The sequence below is a fragment of the Rhamphochromis longiceps genome, linkage group LG7 (genome assembly GCF_057381845.1).
Source record: "Rhamphochromis longiceps isolate RC_006_pf linkage group LG7, R_longiceps_female_GT1.1, whole genome shotgun sequence".
In the NCBI taxonomy this organism is placed as follows: domain Eukaryota; kingdom Metazoa; phylum Chordata; class Actinopteri; order Cichliformes; family Cichlidae; genus Rhamphochromis; species Rhamphochromis longiceps.
The window spans coordinates 44,608,692-44,630,733 of record NC_140563.1 but is presented as its reverse complement, the minus strand read 5'-3'; the positions used below and the strand labels follow the sequence as shown (position 1 = coordinate 44,630,733).

The 22,042-nt window shown below is 40.2% G+C and overlaps 2 protein-coding genes across 2 annotated transcripts; both read left to right on the top strand.

Annotated features, from left to right (window-relative positions):
- Positions 1-547: 547 nt before the first annotated feature.
- Positions 548-7,795, top strand: loxa (lysyl oxidase a). The gene is made up of 7 exons (XM_085411258.1): positions 548-1,345; positions 1,650-1,758; positions 2,218-2,349; positions 3,834-3,990; positions 7,077-7,172; positions 7,277-7,392; positions 7,510-7,795. The coding sequence occupies exons 1-7, from the start codon at positions 727-729 to the stop codon at positions 7,514-7,516; spliced, it is 1,236 nt and encodes a 411-aa protein (XP_085267384.1). The 5' UTR covers positions 548-726; the 3' UTR covers positions 7,517-7,795.
- Positions 7,796-10,027: 2,232 nt separating this feature from the next.
- Positions 10,028-22,019, top strand: snx24 (sorting nexin 24). The gene is made up of 7 exons (XM_085413810.1): positions 10,028-10,233; positions 12,095-12,178; positions 19,366-19,470; positions 19,608-19,702; positions 19,816-19,845; positions 19,991-20,055; positions 20,161-22,019. Exons 1-7 carry the CDS (start codon positions 10,165-10,167, stop codon positions 20,229-20,231), a joined length of 519 nt encoding a protein of 172 aa, XP_085269936.1. The 5' UTR covers positions 10,028-10,164; the 3' UTR covers positions 20,232-22,019.
- Positions 22,020-22,042: the final 23 nt, after the last annotated feature.

Sequence of the window (22,042 nt, the reverse complement as noted above, 5' to 3'; positions counted from 1 at the left end):
CCAGTGCAGCTAGGGTTGAGGTTGGAGGGTGGATATGTGGCAGATGGTTTCCCAGAAAGTGTTGCATGGCCATCAAAGAGTCATGTTTAGGTTTGAAATTCTCCTATGAAAGAAAAATAATGGATGAGTGAATAAAGTTTTGGCACAGGGTGTTGCAGGGTGTATGTTTGGGAGTTCATCCAACAGTCAGGACAAAAGTTTATCATGACTTTTTATAAATCTGGCTGGAAAAAGAAAGGAATGGAGACAGTATAGAGACATTTCAAAGAAATGGGACATATTATTCATCATGACTAAAACGAAATGGATTCACAAAAAAAGCTTTCGTCTGCTGCTGTGTCTGTGTGATGCACAGACATACGTGTTTCCTCTTTGTGCTGAAGAAAAAAGGTTTTACTGCTGTTAAATTTGCCAGACTGAGCAGTTATCAAACACTCTTGGCTGGGCACGATAGCACTTCCAGTTGTTATATGAGCAGCAGCACTAGATTGTGCAACAGAACCAGCAACTCTAAATGCTGAACTCCTCCTCCTCGTCATCATCATCGCCGTCGTCTCACAGAGCGCATCTGCAGCAGAGCGTTATGAGTTTACACGGATACACTGAAACTTAGCTTTTCCTCACTGTTCACGGAGTATCCTTCAGACATAAATGAAGGATAACTGAGTCAAAGACAACCTCGTTATAACAGTCGCTTTGTCACCGTTTCCTTTAACCGTGTGCACAATGGGATTGCGCGTGTTTGGCACACCGCTTTACGCATACTCCTGGGTCTATTTATTTGTTTTCACCCTGCAGGCTGCTCAGTCTCAAAGGAATCCGGGAACACAGCAAGGGAATGACCAAAGAGGGGCCCTCCGGCAGACGCTACAGTGGTCACACAACGGCAAGATATTTAGCATTCTAAGCCAAGGATCTGAGTATCAGCCGGCCAGACGCAGGGGCGCAACGCAGGAGCGAGTGCAGGAGCGACCTGTCACAATCATCCGGGATGCGGACACCCAGAGACAACCGGTGGCCCAGCAGCAGCCTCCCCGGCCGGCCTCCAACCCGCAGGGCCAGCGCAGCCTCCCGCTGCCGATCCAGAGGCTCGTGAGAGGCCAGGAACACCGCCAGCATCACCAAGCGCGTCCCGGTGAGCGCACAGGGACGCAGAGGAGCCGGAGAGGAAATGATACCCAAGAGCAGGTCGATGTCAGGAGAGAAGACATGATGGTGGGAGACGATCCATACGATCCCTACAAGTCCATTGACACCGATAATCCATATTACAATTACTATGACGTTTACGAGAGACCAAGGGAGAGAGCGAGACCCGGATATGGCACAAGGTATCATCAGTACGGTAAGGATGGGAAAAGTGCCCTTAAGACATTTAAATTAGCAGAAAGATAGTTGTTAAACACAGAGTGGAGCAGGGAACTATATGAATAGCTACTATATCAAAATATTAACATTAAAACATAAGATGGAAGCATGTTTCATATCAAAAACAGTCACTCAAGTAACCAGTTTGTCAATTAGTGCCTCTTTTGCCTCTAAATTTCAGCATTTTTTGCTTTTTATGTGTGAAAAATTTCCTACTTGTTGATCTGTTTTTATTGCATTATAATGGAGATTATGTGTCATCATTATGTGGTGTATTGTAGGTCTCCCTGATCTGGTTCCTGACCCATACTACATCCAAGCCTCGGCCTACGTCCAGAGAGTCCCGATGTACAACCTGAGATGTGCGGCTGAAGAAAATTGTTTGTCAAGGTAGACTGCTGTCAGGACTGGTCCACGAGGAGAAAAAAAAAAGTGAAAGAAAAAAGCGCACCCGCTTTTGAGCGTGATTCAGAGAGTTCTCAGCCATAACAACCACTTTAAAGTGTTTGCGGGTGAAAGCTGCCCAGTGGGAGCATGAGATGAGGTAAAATTAACCAAATCCTGCCGCTGATGGTGCAGAGGGGGTGGTGTGGAGGATTTCTGTAAAAGTTTAATCATAGCCTCCTCTGGGAGAGAAAGCCTGAATGGTAAACACATTATTGAAAACTAACCCAAACAACCACTTTGCCTTTTAAAAAAAAATTTCCACCCACCATTTACACATGAACTGGCTCAACTCAGAAGAGGGTATGTAGCAGGGAAAACAAATCTTAGTGACATCACTGTGTCCACCTATAATAGTGTTTTTTGGGGGGTTAAAATCTTTTTATCTTTGTATCCTGTCTACAGTTCCGCCTATAGAGCACGAGACTACGATAGCCGCATGCTGCTGAGGTTTCCTCAGAAAGTCAAGAACCAGGGCACCGCAGACTTCCTCCCCAGCAGGCCACGTTACTCCTGGGAGTGGCACAGCTGTCACCAGTGAGTATAATGTCATGCCAGTGCTGTCCACCTCATCGTCACTCAGACAAAGAGTCTCTGTGACATGTCGTTGCATTAAACTGACACCCCAAACTGACTTTATGTGCTCCTTTTTGTCTCCACGAGACAATTGTTAAGGTGTCTGCACTGCAGTTTTTCCAGGTATATGAGGTTTCCATAAACCCAAAGAACCAAAAAAAAAGAAAAAGACACACATGTATAGAAAAGCTTGAGAGCTTGAGATGATTGTTTCTCCAGATACTGCGGGGGGGGGGGGGGGGGGGGGGGGGGGGGGGAATGAAAAGTGGTTTGATCCAGAAAATATTCAAATATTAATGAAAGTCTCAGAAAAAAATGGGTGTTTGGATGCATTTACAGTACATCTCAGCTTGACTCTGCATGCTAAAATATCTCTGCAGCTGAAATATCAAACATACTGAGTGTATTAATATATAAATACATGAACTTAGGAGGGACTTTTAAAAAGACATTTAAATGAACAAAAACCAGCTCTAAACTCAGTCTGGGAATTCTGCCCTGAGTGTGAAGTGAGAAGCTTTGGTAAGTCACGTCTCAGTCCATCCATCATTCCATCGACATTTCTTCTTCTACTTCCAGGCTGATGTTTATCAAGACTATGATTTAAAGAACAGGGGCGGTGTTTGGACATTAAAAGTGTTTTTCAGGAGATGCTACCAGAATTACTGGTTGTCTGTTGCAGTCTGCAGTTGTGGTATGGCACCCCCTGTTGAACCACAGCTGTGTTACTTTTGGCTGTTTTTATATTTTTGCAGAGATTTGATATCTGGAACAACATCTCAACACAAGTTTTAGCTGTATCTTTAGGCATTTGAAGAGGAAATCTTCTGTTTTTTCAAGCTCAACATTAAGACACAAGAGCCTGTCTTTTCAATCTAAATCTAGAGTAGCCTAATTAAACATTTCATTCATTTACATCTGCAAAGTCATTAAAGCTGTATGACGAGGATATTATGCCCAAAAGAAAACCTGCTAGTATTTTTGTCCCATGTTTGAACTTACAGAAATGTGACTGGTGTTTCCAGAAAAACTACCTCAGTCCATAGTTATGCTGTGAAGCAAGCGGTCCTCTGAGCGACTCCCCAAGATGGAGCACTTTTGACAGAGAGCCAGGAAACCATTTATGTAGACTCTATAGATATTTTTCCGTGTTTTGAAAGTCAGCTGATGTTAAAAACCAGATTGCTTTTGTTTCATTGAACGAACTCTTTCTTCCTGATACTGGAGGTGAACCAGATGCTTATTCCTATAACCGTCTACATGACGAATAAAATATAGTTTTAGTCACTGTGACTTGAAGCCTTTTGATCCAAATGTATTTGACATATTAGTCTGCGTTTATTGGCTCATGAATGAAAACCTTTGAAAACTTCACACTGATGCGAAGTTCACTGAGTTTAATGACTTGTTTCTTCAGTTGCTGTCACTGTGCTGCTGATCCACAGGCACTACCACAGCATGGATGAGTTCAGCCACTACGATCTGCTGGATGCCACCACTCAGCGGTCAGTGGCAGAAGGCCACAAGGCCAGCTTCTGCTTGGAGGACACTTCCTGTGACTATGGATACTACAGGCGATATGCCTGCACCTCACATACTCAGGTCTCAGAGATAAGTGCTGTAAATGTAACTGTAAAGGTTGTGCCTTACTTTGAAAAGGGTCACATGACAAGATTGCGCATACGTGAAAGGTGTTATACGTGGTGATACATCCACAGAGGAAGGAGAAAGGTGACCATCAGCACATTTAAGCACTTCAGAGTCTTTCAGGTTCATAAACTACATGTAAAATATGTACTAGCTACCATGACAACCAACATTACGATTTAAGAAGCCTCGTTCTGAAGCCTTAGTTTGAGCGTATTGGGTGTTGCCTTCTTAGTTTTCTGAAAACTGTGTGATGAGTGAGGGGAAGCTGCTTTCATGTGCAGTGGTTTACATGTTCGCCTAACATGTAAAAAAATCCCCTATTTGAGACCATTAATAGACACAAATCCCTTAGGGGTTGCATGAGAAAGTGCATCTGGTGTAAAAATTTGTTGCTGTGGCAACATCTTTTAGAGAAGTGTGTAACTGTGTGTGTATCTGAAACTAGCGGCTGAGTCCGTAAACTCCTCACTGAGTTCACTCAGGATACAAACACACATATCAGCTGTTTAGCTGTCTTCTGTAAAGAGATCGTTCTGTAGACAGAGAAGTCGTCTGCTGCCGCCTTTTAAAGATGAATCCAGGTAAGCTGCTCAGAAAGCGTTGGTTAGCATTTAGTAGAAACACAGTTCAAACGTTCATGCTTTATCTGCCAGATGTACAGCTGTTTCCTAACAAGTTCACTGTGTAAACAACTTGTTTTGGCTGCCTCTTTTTGCCACAGTGTACTAAATTTATCCAGTTAGGTCCTGTTAGAACAAAGTTGGAAAAAGTTTGAATTTTGCAACTAGCTACTGCTTTACAAGCTCACTTACTATATACCTCTGTAGAAACCATAGTTTTTATTTTTGACTTGAATTTTTGGTGGGAGCTTCATTTTTATAGGAAATCACACTAACAATAGATCTGTTATACTCAAGTATCCCAGTACAGCACAATTCAGTTTGAAAAGGTTTTTTTGTAAGTCCTTGGCAGATTGCATTTATAAGAGACATATACAGGGAGTGCGGAATTATTAGGCAAATGAGTATTTTGTCCACATCATCCTCTTCATGCATGTTGTCTTACTCCAAGCTGTATAGGCTCGAAAGCCTACTACCAATTAAGCATATTAGGTGATGTGCATCTCTGTAATGAGAAGGGGTGTGGTCTAATGACATCAACACCCTATATCAGGTGTGCATAATTATTAGGCAACGTCCTTTCCTTTGGCAAAATGGGTCAAAAGAAGGACTTGACAGGCTCAGAAAAGTCAAAAATAGTGAGATATCTTGCAGAGGGATGCAGCAGTCTCAGAATTGCAAAGCTTCTGAAGCGTGATCATCGAACAATCAAGCGTTTCATTCAAAATAGTCAACAGGGTCGCAAGAAGCGTGTGGAAAAACCAAGGCGCAAAATAACTGCCCATGAACTGAGAAAAGTCAAGCGTGCAGCTGCCAAGATGCCACTTGCCACCAGTTTGGCCATATTTCAGAGCTGCAACATCACTGGAGTGCCCAAAAGCACAAGGTGTGCAATACTCAGAGACATGGCCAAGGTAAGAAAGGCTGAAAGACGACCACCACTGAACAAGACACACAAGCTGAAACGTCAAGACTGGGCATAGAAATATCTCAAGACTGGTTTTTCTAAGGTTTTATGGACTGATGAAATGAGAGTGAGTCTTGATGGGCCAGATGGATGGGCCCGTGGCTGGATTGGTAAAGGGCAGAGAGCTCCAGTCTGACTCAGACGCCAGCAAGGTGGAGGTGGAGTACTGGTTTGGGCTGGTATCATCAAAGATGAGCTTGTGGGGCCTTTTCGGGTTGAGGATGGAGTCAAGCTCAACTCCCAGTCCTACTGCCAGTTTCTGGAAGACACCTTCTTCAAGCAGTGGTACAGGAAGAAGTCTGCATCCTTCAAGAAAAACATGATTTCCATGCAGGACAATGCTCCATCACACGCGTCCAAGTACTCCACAGCGTGGCTGGCAAGAAAGGGTATAAAAGAAGAAAAACTAATGACATGGCCACCTTGTTCACCTGATCTGAACCCCATTGAGAACCTGTGGTCCATCATCAAATGTGAGATTTACAAGGAGGGAAAACAGTACACCTCTCTGAACAGTGTCTGGGAGGCTGTGGTTGCTGCTGCACGCAATGTTGATGGTGAACAGATCAAAACACTGACAGAATCCATGGATGGCAGGCTTTTGAGTGTCCTTGCAAAGAAAGGTGGCTATATTGGTCGCTGATTTGTTTTTGTTTTGTTTTTGAATGTCAGAAATGTATATTTGTGGATGTGGAGATGTTATATTGGTTTCACTGGTAAAAATACATAATTGAAATGGGTATATATTTGTTTTTTGTTAAGTTGCCTAATAATTATGCACAGTAATAGTCACCTGCACACACAGATATCCCCCTAAAATAGCTCAAACTAAAAACAAACTAAAAACTACTTCCAAAAACATTCAGCTTTGATATTAATGAGTTTTTTTGGGTTCATTGAGAACATGGTTGTTGTTCAATAATAAAATTATTCCTCAAAAATACAACTTGCCTCATAATTCTGCACTCCCTGTATGTGAGCTCCCAGACTTCAGTACCTCTGATTCATTTAGATTCTGAAGAATCTGACGTATGATTTGGTTTCTTAAGTGTCTAAAAAGGAGAGTTGGGCTTCATAAACAAGCTCTGCTGTTTTCCAGAGGCTCCTGCGTTTGAGAGAACAGCTTTAGAATTTCCTTTCTGCATGAGCCAGTTCTTATGGTGATTTAATGATTTCCTGTCTCTCCTGATGATTCACCTGCATGACCGTCTGTGGTCAGTTTTTCAGCACGTTGACTAATTTTCCATCAGTTTTTTTTTTCGTAATTTTAACTTGTATTTTGGTCTCTCTTCTTGTTGACATTGGATCCAAAATCACCTCCAGGATTAAACCAAAAACGTTCTTTTTATATAATGACGGGAAAAACAGGTTGAAATCAAGTACTGTTTTGTTTTTTTGCATGTAAAAGTTTGCTTATATTTTTTTTTATATGGATGCTGTCCAACGCGCAGGGCCTGAGCCCGGGATGTTATGATACCTACAACGCAGACATCGACTGCCAGTGGATTGACATCACAGATGTGAAACCTGGCAACTATGTCCTGAAGGTTTGTTAGAAATACCACGACTTCCTCCCAAAGCACCTTTAAAAGAGTTTCATTTATCAATATTTCTTCTTTTACTAACAGATCTTTAACCATATTGTCCACAGATCAGTGTAAATCCTTACTACCAGGTTCCAGAATCGGACTACAGCAACAATATTGTGCGCTGTGATGTTCGCTACACGGGCAACTATGCCTACGTGTCAGGTTGTCACATGTCAACGTAAGTGCGATGTCTGAGGTGACACTTTTAGTCCTAATATTTCTCACTGTCTCCATCGGTTAATTTGTTTTTATTAAGATTTTCACACAGAAACTATTTACGTGTTCACTTTTTTAGATATTAAAGAACGACAGTCATCCACAGCGGCTCAGCGGACACACTGTGTAAATGACAAAGAAGAGGACTGCACATGAAAGCATATAAAGCAACATAGATAAAAGAAAAAAACAGGGTTTTTTGTTTTCTTAAGACATGCATTCACTTTAAAATGTAATCACTCCCAATTTAGGAAAGAACAAGTAGGAATCATCTGATTATTATAGCAGCAGATAAAGTTGAATTTTTCTTTGCTTGTGTGGCAAAAGAAATCTTTGTTTACTCTCCTTAATGAAAATCATATAACCTCAGCTTTGTTTTTTTGCTTTTCTTTTGGGGGGGGGGGGTATTTTTCATAGCTCATTTCTGTTGGATTGTACTGTATGCTTGCCTTTTACTGCCACTTGTTAGAAGAAATAAAATCCAGAAAAACATGAGCCTAAAAGAGAAAAATCGCAGCATAAATCATGTATATCACAATGTTATATTGAACCCAGTTGTTTAAAGGAAAATATATTTATATGCAGCAGATGAAACTCTCTTTACGCAAGAGCTTTTGTTGAAACTTACTTGAATAAAACTGTAATATTGTATCGAAGTTTTAGGCTGATTATTGTGATCGTGGTGACTTTGTTTCCAACATGTATGTATATGTTATTGTCTTTGATTAAGCCACTGATTCTTTTTTTAAAACTGGATAAAATTTCTGAAAATAGCAAAGAAAAAGCTGATTGTTTTAATGTGTCACGCTAATATAAAGCAGAGAAAAGCAGCACAGAACCACTGCAGCAAAACAGAGACTCTCATTTCCTCACATTTAGTCCCTCTTATTGAAAATTACTGGAAAGATAGATTTCTATTACCTTCCTAGAGTGATGAGCACCCATCAAATACACTCTTGACTGTTTGTAACACAGGCTTTGCATAATAAATTTGTAATGTCAATCTGCAATATCACTACTGAAAACCCCGTGATGTCATTAAAGTTGTTTCCTGAGTTGGCAAATTTCCTTCAGTGCGAGGGAAACTTTCCACATGCTACACATCACGTATAACTGGTATTAGTGCCTGATGTCAGTGAAGTCACTCTTTACACAATGGTATATACATTTCTACGAGCATGTATGTTTTCATGAGTTTCATGCACTTGCTATAACGTTTCCTGGGTGACTCTGTTGTCAACACCATAACTAAAGGCTGGTTTAAAAGTACATATTCAATGACACACAATGAAATACGTCTTCATAGATGTTTGAACTGGTTAAAAGTATTGTGTATTTCACTGATAATATCACTCAGTATTATTTATTACTAGTTCATTGAGGTTTGCAGGCATTCCTTTATACTCAGCTCTCTTAAGGTCCCACCACAGCACTGATTCACTCATTCAAACGACACATTGATTCTTTTCTTTTTCAGCAATTCTGTTTGCTGATTTGCTGCTGTGCTTGTGATCGTTGTCATGCTGCATGATCCAATTTCAGCCAAACTTTAGCTGTCAGAGAAATGGCTTCACATTGAACCTTTGGTATAGAGCGGAGTTCATGGTCGACTCAATGTTTGCAAGGTTCCCAGGTCCTGCGGCTGTAAAACAAGCTAAAATCATCACCCCTCTACCACGCTTCAGTTTGTATGAGGTATTATGTGCTGATATGCTGTTTTTTTCCCTCCTGCATGGCGTTGTGCATTATTGCCAAACATCTACACTTTGGTGTCATCTGTCCAAAGGACATTGTTCCCGAAGTCCCAAGGTTCAGGTGCAACTTTGCAAGGTTTAGCCATGATGTCAACCCTTCAAACAAGCCATACTTGTTCAATCTTTTTCTAATTGTAATATTGTGAGCTTTAACACTTAACATCCTAACTGAGGCTTGTAAAGTAGAGTTGTGTTTTTGCTGTTCTTCCAAGCATTTCAAAGTCTCGAAAAGGATGAGGTTGGAGCTGGAAAAGAGGAAGACCACAGAAAAGATTTGCACATGTAGTGAAGGAGGACATGCAGATTACTGGGGTGTCAGCAGAGGATGGTAGAGATAGGGTGAAATGAATGCAGATGACGGGCTGTGGCAACCCATGAACTGAGCAGTTGAAAGAAGAAGAAGAAAATATTCTAACCCAACATTCACACACTTACATATATGGATCGGAGGCAACTCAGAATTCAGTATCTTGCCCAAGGATCCTTTCTCATGTAGATTAAAGAAGCCAGGGCTCAAACCACCATCCAACTAGCAGACAGCCTTCTCTGTCTCCACAGCCACCACAGATGCTAAATTATCGAAAAAACAATAAAACCGAAGCCCATGACATTAAAAAATACACAATTTGACACAATGCCACTGCCTGTCGAAGTTAATAAATTAATTAATTCTTTTATAATTAAAAGGAAAGACATTCACGATTAAAAATGACCCCACTGGGCCACCTGAATGTTAAACTGTCCTCTGTGGCGCTTTCTTCAAGATAATCCTTACAACGGTGTGCCCTCCGGTCCAGCAGGGGGCACCACTGAGATGTCTTTCGTCACATTTGAATTCTGTGATTTTTATCAGTCAAACTGGAGTAATCCACCAGCACTGAGTGAGTGAGTGTGTGTGTGTGTGTCAATGTGTTTGTGTGCGCCAGAGGATCAAGATCAAACATCACCTACCTGAAAATCACGCCTCAGTTCGAGTGAAGATGCATCCGGTGCGAGTGTCGATCCCGTCTTTTCGCTCAGAAAACAGCTCGGTGGAGAAAGGATACACGGTGAGCTGCTCCCTAATAAACCCTGTGTGTCTGTGTGTCGCCTGTCCTGCCGCTGTCATCAGATTTAATGTCAACTGTGCCGCTGTCTCTCTCTGTTAGATCATAAACTGCACTCTGCTCGCTTCAAATCAGCACCGAATTCGCACTTTATGGTGCAAATGAGGCACGAAAAGAGGCAAAAGTTACTCTGACTTTAGAATCTGTGTCTAATCAGAGAGGCTCCAGAGTTTTAAACCAGCCCTCCACACCCAGCTGACATCTTGACATCTGTAAATAAATAAATAAATAAATAATAATAACAATAATAATCTAGAGTAAGGAATAAATAAGATGAAGATAAATACTTTAATGAGGTTATAAATAGCTGAGATATGCTCAGTTTAAAGATATATAGTGTAGGGAGTCCTTGATTGGGAATAAACACAGGTAAGGATTTAATCCAGGCACCACTGCTTCACCCTTAAATGTTTTCTTTTGTAAAATATTGTTTAAAATCACTTCCAGTAAAGGCTGCTGTCACTGCAAACACATAAGGGTGGTTTCAGCTTTTTAAAATCAGTCATTTACTCATTTAGAGATCAAACTAATTGTACTGCAGTCTTCTAACATCAGAATCAGTAAGATATATATCTGTCTTTTACTCATCTTGTGACTACAACATTTTATCTAAGCACGTCAAACTCATTTTGCCACTGTTACAGCCCACCTTGACCATAAGTGGGCCAAACCACTGTCAGTGTAAAGAAGTTGGACTGCGCATTTAATACCAATTAATACTAAAAGAAGACCAGTTTCAACAATATATCTCAGTTTTTCTAGACAATAAAGAAATGCTGCTGTAAAAAAAACAAAAGAAATCTGTCAGCGCAGATAAACAAATGTGTTCTGGTGGCCCAAAAAATAAATTTTTTTCCCCTGCTGTGGACCCACTGTAAAAGAAAATATAAATATATATAAATTTTTATAGTAGATGGTAAGAAAAAACTTTTCTGTGGTTTAATTGTTATTGTTTATTTATTACTTTGGTGTAGAATGAATGGCAGTGGTGGACTTCATCAGCAGGAAACGCTGTAAAATCGATGAAAATACAGTTAAAAGTACAAAATCTGTGCCCTCCTTTACATTTTCCACAGACGTGCGGGTCTTTGTGGGCCGTGTCAAACGCGTGCCTTGTTTGACACCCCTGCTCTAAGGAGTCCTATCCCCTTTATTGGGAACCACTGTTCAATTAGGCAACAGTTCCCAGTTTTGTGGCATCATTTTGAGGAAGGCTTTTTTTCCCTGTTTTAATGGCATGATGTTTTATTGCTGGAAGTCATGAGGACCTTAGAGCAGTGCTTTTGAGTTTGACTTCCTGACCTCCAAGATATTGTGTAATACCCATAAAAAGAAAGTTTTCTGAATTTATTTCTCAGTATTCACGTATGGACACTGTGTTCAGGTTTATGAGATGATTATATATTTTATTTAAAATATATTTTTAAATAAGATTCAACACCTGTTTGGATTCTTCCAGCATTTGTTAATAATGATTACTTGTTGGCTTTTCCACGGTGTGTGTGTTCACAGCGCTGCCGTCATTTATTGTGAATTTCCTCCTTTGCAAAATGCTGTCCAGAACGGCAGCGTGCGTGCTGTGAATCTCTTACTGAAGGAATGGAAGTGGAAGGCAGCCTGTTTAGGGATGTTAACAGTAACTCTGACAGATCAATTTGTTTTTTCTGTCACAACAGCCAGATGTTTCCTCTTGTTGTGGAATTAATGCTGACATCGACGTTACTGTCACTGCTGAGTGTATGGGTAGAGCAGAGAAATTTTCAGTTGAATGAGTCACTAAGCTGACTTATCTTTTTTCTTTCAGGTCTTTAAAATTGACGTGTTGATGAACGGCAGACAGCATGCTGTTGAGAAACGCTACAGCGAATTCCACGCTTTGCATAAAATGGTGAGATTCAACTTTCAGTTCTGATTCTTTCTTTTTTTTCGCACAATCATTCTTTCCTGTGAGCTAAAAATTTACTAAAGCGTTCAAGTGTTTAACTTCCGCCATTAATGTGTGAAAAACCTACAGATTTTACACATCAACCATGATATTCTAATTTAACTTAACACTGGTTTATGAATCACTCAAACATAAGAACACACCTGCCTGAACTAGTGTTGTGTTTACACATAACAACTTAGCAAAGCAACCAGTTTTAAATCTTTAGGCGCTCTTTGGGAGCCTGTTGCAAAAACATATTCTCCAAAAACACATTCTTTAGTTGAATCTACAAAAAATGCCAATGATACCACAGTTTGACAGGTATGTGATAGATTTTTGCACCAACTTGGTGATTCCCAAAGAGCTATTAGCTGAAAACGTGCCATATATATTACCAGAGAGTGCTGGTGCAGTGTGTCCTTAAGAGATTGAGGAAACTGGACAGATAAGGACACACTAATAAGTGTCAGGCCTTAAAAAAAACTATCTTGCACAGACAAAGTTGTCCTTAAGAAATAATGAAAAAATACAGCAAAGAACTGACACAGGAGGTGAGAGATGCATCTGGGCCTTCAGCTGATCCATCTACTGTTCACTGAAGCCTCATCAGGAATGGTCTCAGTGGAATGGCAGCTGACAAGAAGCCATGCTTAAGGGAGGAAAACCCATAAAGATTATTCATAGGACAGCAGGACTGGACTGGGACAAAAAATCGGGCCGGGCATTTTGACTAAAGACTGGCCCACCAGGTGTTACAGGAAAAGCCATAAAACCTTTGAATGAAAACAAACGCTGTTGTGACAGTGATGTACAGTCTTGTTGGTATATGTATGATTTCTATACATTTTACATCAGATTAAAACTTTGGTTGTAAGATTCAGATAATTATTTATTCAAAGCTAGACATTTTAAATGAGAATAAGAAAGAAAAGTATATCTTTGTGCCCCCCCTTTCCCTGTTAATGCCCTGCCTGCCCCCCTGGCAAAGCTTTGCTACACTGGCCCCTGCACAGTTACCAGCTGTCAGCTACGTAAAAAAAAAAGGATCCTGGTGTTATTTGTCTCTCAGAAACAGTTCATAACTTCAACTCATTCATGTCACCTAAAAGGTAAACCTGTTTCTCCATCACCTGTTCAGCTCTGATGATTCAGTAACATCAGGACATCTCCTGGTTTCATCTTCATGTTTCCCTCTCACCACATATCCAAACCGACATCATGACCAGCAGCTTTACAGCTGTGGCTCCAGCAAACATCAGCTGATACTTGAAATTAATATTAAATAAATTCTAACAACAGCTGATCAAGCTTAAATGTGCTGCTGTTGTTTAGAGCAACATTCACTGATTTCCTCTTTCTGGCGCAAAGTGGGCGATAAACAAACAAGAGAGACGGGACTTGTGTCAGAAACGGGTCTCTCCTCCTCCTGCCTCCCCTTTCTCTCATCCACGTGCTGGCCTCTGTGGAAGCTCTGCCATAGCAGCCACCAAACACCAGAGTTATTTGTACACATGTGCCAGCATCTGGCCAATCTACCACCTTTCATTATTTTATAACGTTACAAAAACAGCAACTAAAAAAATCCATATATATATTAGAGATGAACCGATCCGATATTACGTATCGGTATCGGTCTGATACTGACGTAAATTACTGTATCGCATATCGGAGCGAAATAAAAAATGTAATGATCCATTAAATATCAAAAAAGCACCTCACAAAACTTGTGACACGGTGTAACTCGGCTCATAACCGCAGCACGTCGGAGCAGTGTGCTCACGTGATAGAGCGGCTGTGTGTATTTGTAGCCTCACTACCAAACCAGCATTTCATCTCCGAGGAAGTTATCCCAGAGAGAAGTAAAGCAAATGTGTAAGTTCATCTCTGAATGTTTGTAAAGCATTCCCACATTAAGCTTAACAACAGATATATGGAGCGACTGCCTCTCTCTCTCTCTCCTGCTGCTACTTCAATCGTGAAACTGCTTAATGATCAGTTGATCGGCTTTTCTGTCGCGAGTCCGTCTCTCTTCTTTGTTTTTGGCCCACTTCACGCCAGAAAGAGGAAACCAGCGGCTGAACAACAGCAGCATGTTTAAGCTTGATAAGCTGTTGTTAGAATTTATTTAATATTACTTTCTACACCAGGATCCTTTTTTACGCAGCTTTTTACGTAGCTGACGGCTGGTAACTGTGCAGGGGCCGGTGTAGCAAAGCTTTGCCAGGGGGCCAGGTGGGGCATTAACAGGGAAAGGGGGGGCACAGAGAAATACTTTTCTTTCTTATTCTCATTTAAAATGTCTAGCTTTTCTGAAGGTCTTTCAACCTTTCTTCTTTGCATATGGTTTGGCATGACTGTTGTGTTTTTTAAGCAAATTAACAATAATCTATGAACCATTCAAGGATTTAAAAAAGCACCTAAATCAAGGGATAAGCCAGTGCTGTTTCTACACATACCAGACAACCTAGCAAAGAGCCAATTTAAAAGACTGAGCTCCAACAGGGAGATCAGTTTGAGAACAGAAAAAAAAACACTTCAGCACATAGCACATGAATCATCACATCTCACAACATAGAACTATGAACTATGAAATATTTTGGGTGCAGTGTATTTTTTACATACAGGTATAACAGAATAGCTTTAGTGTTTGTTTATTTAAACTTGAGTATGAACTTATACAAAATGCAGCAAGATATTAAAAAACAGTTTTATTGATTAAAAAACACTATATCGGATTCATATCAGTATCGGCAGATATCCAAATTTATGATATCGGTATCGGACATAAAAAAGTGGTATCGTGCCATCTCTAATGTGTGTGTGTATATATATATATTAGGGGTGCAACGATACACAAAATTCACGGTTCGGTTCGATACTTTGGTGTCACGGTTCGATATTTTTTCGATACAAAAAAATGTTCATGCCTTTTTAATTTGTCATTTATTAAAATTATAAATATATATTTTAACTCAAAAGTACAGTTTTTAAATTTAATGTTGCTGAAACAAAAGTAATTAAAAAAAATAAATATATCTCAGGGCTCTCAAAATTTCAAAATCCCTGGTAGCCCTTCAGGCAGGGACTCTTCAGTTTTTGGTAGCCCAAAATAAATTTAAGTAGCCCGAATAAAAAAAGAGAGCAATTTTTTGATTGACGTTTTGTTTCCTGTTTTGTTTCCTTTACAATATTATACTTTAATGTATAATATTGTATAATAATGTATAATGTATAATATCCTTTACAATATTATACATTAAAGTATAATATTGTAAATATTGTAATAATATTGTAAAAGTATAATATTAAAGTATAATATTGTAAAGGAAACAAAACAATCAAAAAATTGTTGAAACACAAATTACAACATTGTATAAAAATTACAATCATCAACTCAAATACTTGGTTCTAATTGAACAGAAATTTCTATGAACTTGTAAGAATTGTGTAGAACATGAATCAGTCTGTGTCAGATCCTGAATTTGAAATTTCCACTGAAGTCACGGGTAAGAGACAAGTGGAACCAAGATCTAGGCCATTTGCTTTTTGAAGTTTGCAAAGACTGCTAAATTTTGCCAGTGGTAGTTCACTCCTTGCAACATAGTACGCTGTTCTAAACAGATTTTTCAGGTTTATTTTGAGTATGTTATTTGCAATTGGTGTTTGTTCTGGGAAAGATATTGCAGACCGAGCAATAATGCATTTCTTGCATTTCTCATAGGTTCTAATGGGGGGCCTTTCTTAAAATGACTGGTCCCAGTAACAAAGGCGCTTGTCGACTCAGAAATCAAGAGAAAACCAACAACACACCCGGCAGAACATTATGTTATTTACACGGGTGCACATAAGTGGTCCGCATGTGCGCATTTGCTGTCAAAATAAAAGACGCGCACCAGATAAGAAGTTGCAACGCGCGTTTGCGTCCATATAAAAAGCACTGTTTTTGTCCGCTAGAGTGGGATTTTCACGGCACATTCTGCACCACATCTCTGTGCGTTCATCATCTGTTTGAAGCCAGCTCACCTCCTGCAACCACTTTTCCGAGAATACGCGCTTCTTTTGTGGTTCGGACTCCTTCTGACATTTGTTTGGAGGTGAAGGAACACCAAAGTAATTGCTTAAAGGAGCTTCTTCGACATCTTTGAGAGTTCTAAACAAATGTCTGTCCTTCTCCAGAAAATCTTACGTATGCAAACACGCGTTGCAACTTCATATCTTGTGCGTGTTTTTTTTGTTTTTTTTATATTTTGACAGCGAATGCGCACCTGCGGACCACTTATGTGCAGCCCCGGTTATATAGCTCGTCATATTGCAGCCACAGAAATTCTTTTGTCCATGAAACCATAAAGCTGCACTTTCTTTTTGCCTTATAGTCTGATTTGTCATAACTTTCCGTTTTGTGGTAAGCTTTTCTTTGGCTGTCACTTCTTCACCCTGACCTGTCTTATTTGGCTCAGCAGAACTGAAATATATATCCTGCTGCTTTTACACACGCACTCACATAAGCTCAGCGATTCTCTGCGCGATCAACCTCTCACATGTTTAAGCTTGCTGCGGGAGATTTCACTTGTCATGTTTGCATAGTAAGCTAACGATTGATAAGACAATGTCAGAGGAATTGGTGCGCAAATTATCATCACTCACCAATCAGTGCTGTCGCTCTCTATACACAGTTCTCACGATTGCAAAGTGAAAGCAAAAAACAAGCGCAAATTCAAACGCGATTTCAATATGTCACATATTGACAGTGGCTCACCGATGCCAATGACATAATTACCCAGCTACATTTCCGAAAGAATGCAAAACAAAACATATATTTTTCCTTCCTACAATGGCCTGACGGGCAGGGCAGAGATAGATTTTGGTAGCCCTGTATCTGATTGAGGAGTCACTCATCTTTGGAAAAGAGAGTTTATTACAGAGAAATGTCTCTTTCCAAAATAAAAGCTATACTATACGCTTCTTCTGGGCTATATTCTCAGCAGCATATTGTAGCGGGTCAGGGCTGTTCGGGGTTCTGTTTGTACAGTTATGTTTTGTTTATGTTGCCATAGTGACGGGTGACGCCCTCTCGCTGCGACGGTGTGTCCTTCCGGGGTCAGAGGGCGCTCTGTGTGTTGTTGTTGCTGTGCGGTTGCCGCGCTGAGCAGTTAGCTAGCGGCAGTGTTCTTCTGCAGATGTCAATAAACGGCTGTGCTCCCTGGCTAGCTCACGGGAAGCAAGACCAAACGACACCTCCGTCTCCTCCTTGTCTGAGCTCGCCACAATATTAAACATATCAGGTCCCCATAAGGAGAATCATGTGCTAACGGCTGTCTAAATGACTCGGGTAAAGTTTGTAGCATGCATGCTTGTTGTTTTTGTCTGCTTCCACTTGTCTTTGCACTAGGATGATGTCGGCGTAAATGTGCAGTCATATTCGTTGTGTTCCCACTAGTGCTGTCAGCGTTAATCTCGTTGAAATGACGTTAACGCCACAACACGGCAAATCTCCGTTAACGAGCTACCCCTGATCGCCCCGTGCGTGGGGCTGGACGGCTAACACGTTAATGAGCTAACTGCACTAACACATTAGTTCCCACCCATGTAATTGAGCATTGCGTGGCACATCCAACATACTGTTTTACTTTAGTCCATGACGCGCTTACCTTCAGGGTCATACGTCACATGAAAACCAAAATAATTCCAAACGCCACATCTGAATGAGAGTGGGGGAGGTTCAATTTGCCATGTTGCAAGTAGAGCTTAACTTCTGTCTGCTAGCTTGCCCTGCGCTCTTCCTTCTGACTATGCTGTCTGTGTTGAGCGCTCAGTGGATCTGCGCTCGACAGTGTAGCCTAGGCGGAGTAGTCGAACGCAGATTCACTGAGCGCTCAACACAGACAGCATCGTCAGAAGGAAAGTTGATAAAATAAATTACAAATTTTGTATTGTTCGATACATATGCGTACCGAACCGAAAACATTGTATCGAACGGTTCAATATCGATACGAGTATCGTTGCACCCCTAAAATATATATATATATATATATATATATATATATATATATATATATATATATATATATATATATATATATATTAGGTAGGAAGATCAAGCAAAATGGACAGACTGTGTTCTAGCTGATAACTTGAAAAGCAGCTTAGAGCATTCACAGAAAAGTTCACATTGTGTAATCTGTTTACTGACTAAGGTGGCACAAACACACAGTCCATTGTCTCAGCAATGTCATTCCCTACATTAATAGCAACAGTTATTGTGCTATGTTGTTTTCCAAACCTGACTGATGTTTGGAAAGAGCAGACACTTTTTCAAATTGTTTTTTACTTATTAATTTATAAACATTTAAAGAATCTTTGCTAAAATACACAATTCAGATAGACATAGGCTATTTTTAAATGACTAATAATTACTTTATCATAGTAATAACCACACTATGGTCCCATTGTTTTGTTGGTGATTGTTCTATAATATCAGTAATCCAAAAAAGACATTTTCAAGGATTTTATTTTAAATTACTAAATATTTTCAGTTTTAAAATAACATGAAAACGTCTAGCCACAAGTTTTCCCTTAACAAGTTGACTTCAGCTCTGCCTTTATCTACAAACGATGAGGCTGATAAACCGCAATAAGCCCAGGAAACACCCAAAAACGGTTGCATTTGCAGCTGCAAGGAGAGTAAGGAGTTGCAGAGAGGGCATAACATACAAAAGTTTATTAGCTGAAATGTTCCAAATCAATTAACTATGAACTCAGAGCGAAACGTTTGTTCTTCTGTTTTCGGTGTGGTTTGTTCGGTGACCCCAAAAATAGTTTGGCATTTTGAGTAATTTAAAATATGTGAAATCAATTAAATAAATGTCTAAACATCCAGCTTAAGTGCTTTTGCATAAAGAAATGTTATACTAGCACTTTTGTTGAGCAAAATCCTCTGCAAAGGTAAATTTGTTAGGTGAGAGAGGGTATGTAGAAGGTCTTCTTATTTTTATTTCATTGAATGAGAGAGTTGACACTGTGTCAGACAGGAACTCTGAGAATGAGGTCGGACATGTCCGGTTGGTTTTCTTCTGGGCAAAATAGTTTAACTGTGCACATAACTTTGAAGCAACTGTACACATTTGTGTAACACTTTTAAATCCCTCCAGCTGAAGAAGACCATAAAGCCACCCGAGATCCCCTCGAAGCATGTGAGAAACTGGGTTCCCAAGGTCCTGGAGCAGAGGAGACATGGCTTAGAGCTCTACCTGCAGGTATTTGGACTCACATTCCCTCCAACTGTCAGGGCTGTTTGTCTCAGATATAAAGAAGTTAAATGGATTCAAACTCGCCTCTAGGATGCTTCGTTTTGGTGCTTCGTACACACTGAAATTTGCTTTTGTTCTGTTAGACTATAATTATGGAAAACGAGGTCCTTCCAAAGATATTCCTGGATTTCCTGAACATCCGCCATTTTCCTTCAGTGCCAAAAACAGAAAGTTGTGGGTGAGTGTAAACTGCTGGTTTACTTTAGAATAAAAGACCAGTTTGTGGCATTTGCGCTTGTTCCCAGGGTCGTGGAGGGTTATGTGGCATAACTTTTATTTTTCTTCTTTAAGGTCGTTTGATACAGAATCACTGGAGTCGAGGTGAGTCGTTTTTCCCTCCCATAGGTCATGTTCTTAATCTGCACTTTAACCAGTTAAAACATAAGTAACTATTTGCTCTACACTTGAACTTCACTCAGATTGATTGGCACAGACCTCCTGATTTCTCCTTCTTCCTCTCTTTTAGTAAACTTTCACATCAGCCGGTCATGCTGTTTCTGAGAGACCCCTACCTGCTGCCAGCTGGACACGGTGTGTGCACATAACATCTTAAAAGGCTTTCCTTTCTTCTCCATTTAAAACAAAATGTACTCATTCTTTATTTGACCTATTTTTCTTTCTTCTTCACCTTTTCAGATGAATTTTCTAACGTTGTGATCGAAGGCGTGGTGCACGGAGTTTACTACCCAGATCTTCAGCCAAGGTAGAGCCTCCAAGCCGAATCTGAGGGGACGTCACTACAAACGGGATGCTTCTTTTTTTTTTTTCTGCACCATTTCAGGTGTGCTTCATGAAGAACATAACACGTTAGGACACACTGAGCCCTTCACATCTTCCAAAGCAAGTAACAAGAATCCATTCTTTTATTTTTGTAAGAAAGGACGCCAGGACTCAGCACATTTTAAAGCATAAACACGTTTTCCACTAACAAACTCTCCACTGTAAAAATGAAGTGAAACTGTTTGACTGGTTACTAGGATGTGTTCAAGCACAGAGGCGCATTTTCCGAAAAAATAGAGCTCGATACATTGTAACTTAACTTTATTTTGTAAAAAACACAACCAGCAAAATTCACAGGGAGGATCAACTGGAATTAGAAATGTGAGGCTCATAAGAGCAACGGACCTGATTATATTCTTTTTTTGGTTTGTTTTAGTCACCCTACAGTGTATTCTGAATGACTCTTGCACTCTCATGAACTGAAAAAGGGTTAGTGTGCCAGACGCACAGGAGCATTTCTGGCATCTAAAGCACAGGGTTAGACTGAGCTTGATGGATCATGGCCTGCAAACAGGGAGGTGCCCTTCTCTATTTTATCTCCAGTGATGTGGTGTTTCTGTTTATTTCGAGCTGCCAAAAGGAGCCTGCTGTGGGAGTGCTGTGGGTGAATTCTGTTTTTTTAGGGACTGAAGAGGGTGTTTTTGCGTTTTGGTGGAGCCGACAGCGAGACGTTAGGGTGGAAATGACTGACTTTTTAAAGACGCTCTGGCTGTGATATTGACGTCTTTCACGAAGTCTGTGAGAAGTACTGTAGTGTTGATATTTGTGCTAGTGAGCTCGCTATGATGAAGTGACAAAGACTGAAATATGTGCCACAGCTGACTAGTAGATGCAGATGGGAACGGTGCAATTACTTTGGCTTCACTTGCGTTTTCCGTTCCCTCAGCAGATTTTCCCACATTGAAAAAAAAAACAAAAAAAACCAGGGAATCTCAGCCTTTTGAAATTAAGGGTTTGCTCTGTCGTCATCTTAAACGCACACCACCGACTTAGATGATAAGAGAGCCTCCAGTTCTCAACCCAGCAGAGAAAAAAATAAGAAATGTGTGTAAAAGCTGTAGGTACACGTAGATTTCTCACTGTTTGTGCATGACTTTGCAGATCGTGTTCATTTGTTTTATGGGAACAATTTGTGACCCGTCTCTAACACTAACGCACTCGTATTAATGTTTAAATCACAAATATAATCGAGGGTCAGTTAAGTTGTGGTAACTGGAAGCATAGTTGGCGCCGCCGTGTAAAAGGGATGCAGAGTGTTTCATTTTACAGACAGATGGTGATTTAGCAGACTTACAGCCAGTAAAATAACAGTGCAATATGATATGAAACACAAAACTTTGTCTTTATCTTGCTGCCTGGAATTTATTTCATGTAAAACTTTAAAATCTAACACCCTTCGATGACTGGTAGCTTTTGATGAAACTTTGTCACTGGACACTCTTCGGACAGCAATTAATAACCTAATAATTTTTTTTTTTTTAACGTGACTGGACCTCCACTACACATTTATAGCCAAACAATGAATAATGAAGAGATTGTGATTGTGTGTCTTAGCAAATCATTGCCTGGAAATCCATGTTGTAGATTTATATGTATTTATATTGTGTGCTGTGTGTCATTCTGTGCCATAATGCCAGCCTACAGTGAACACTGGACGTCTGCTGTAGCACTTTATGAAGGGTAATGTGTACAATACTGACACCAATAAAAGGAAAAAGAATTCTCTATTTTCCGCAAG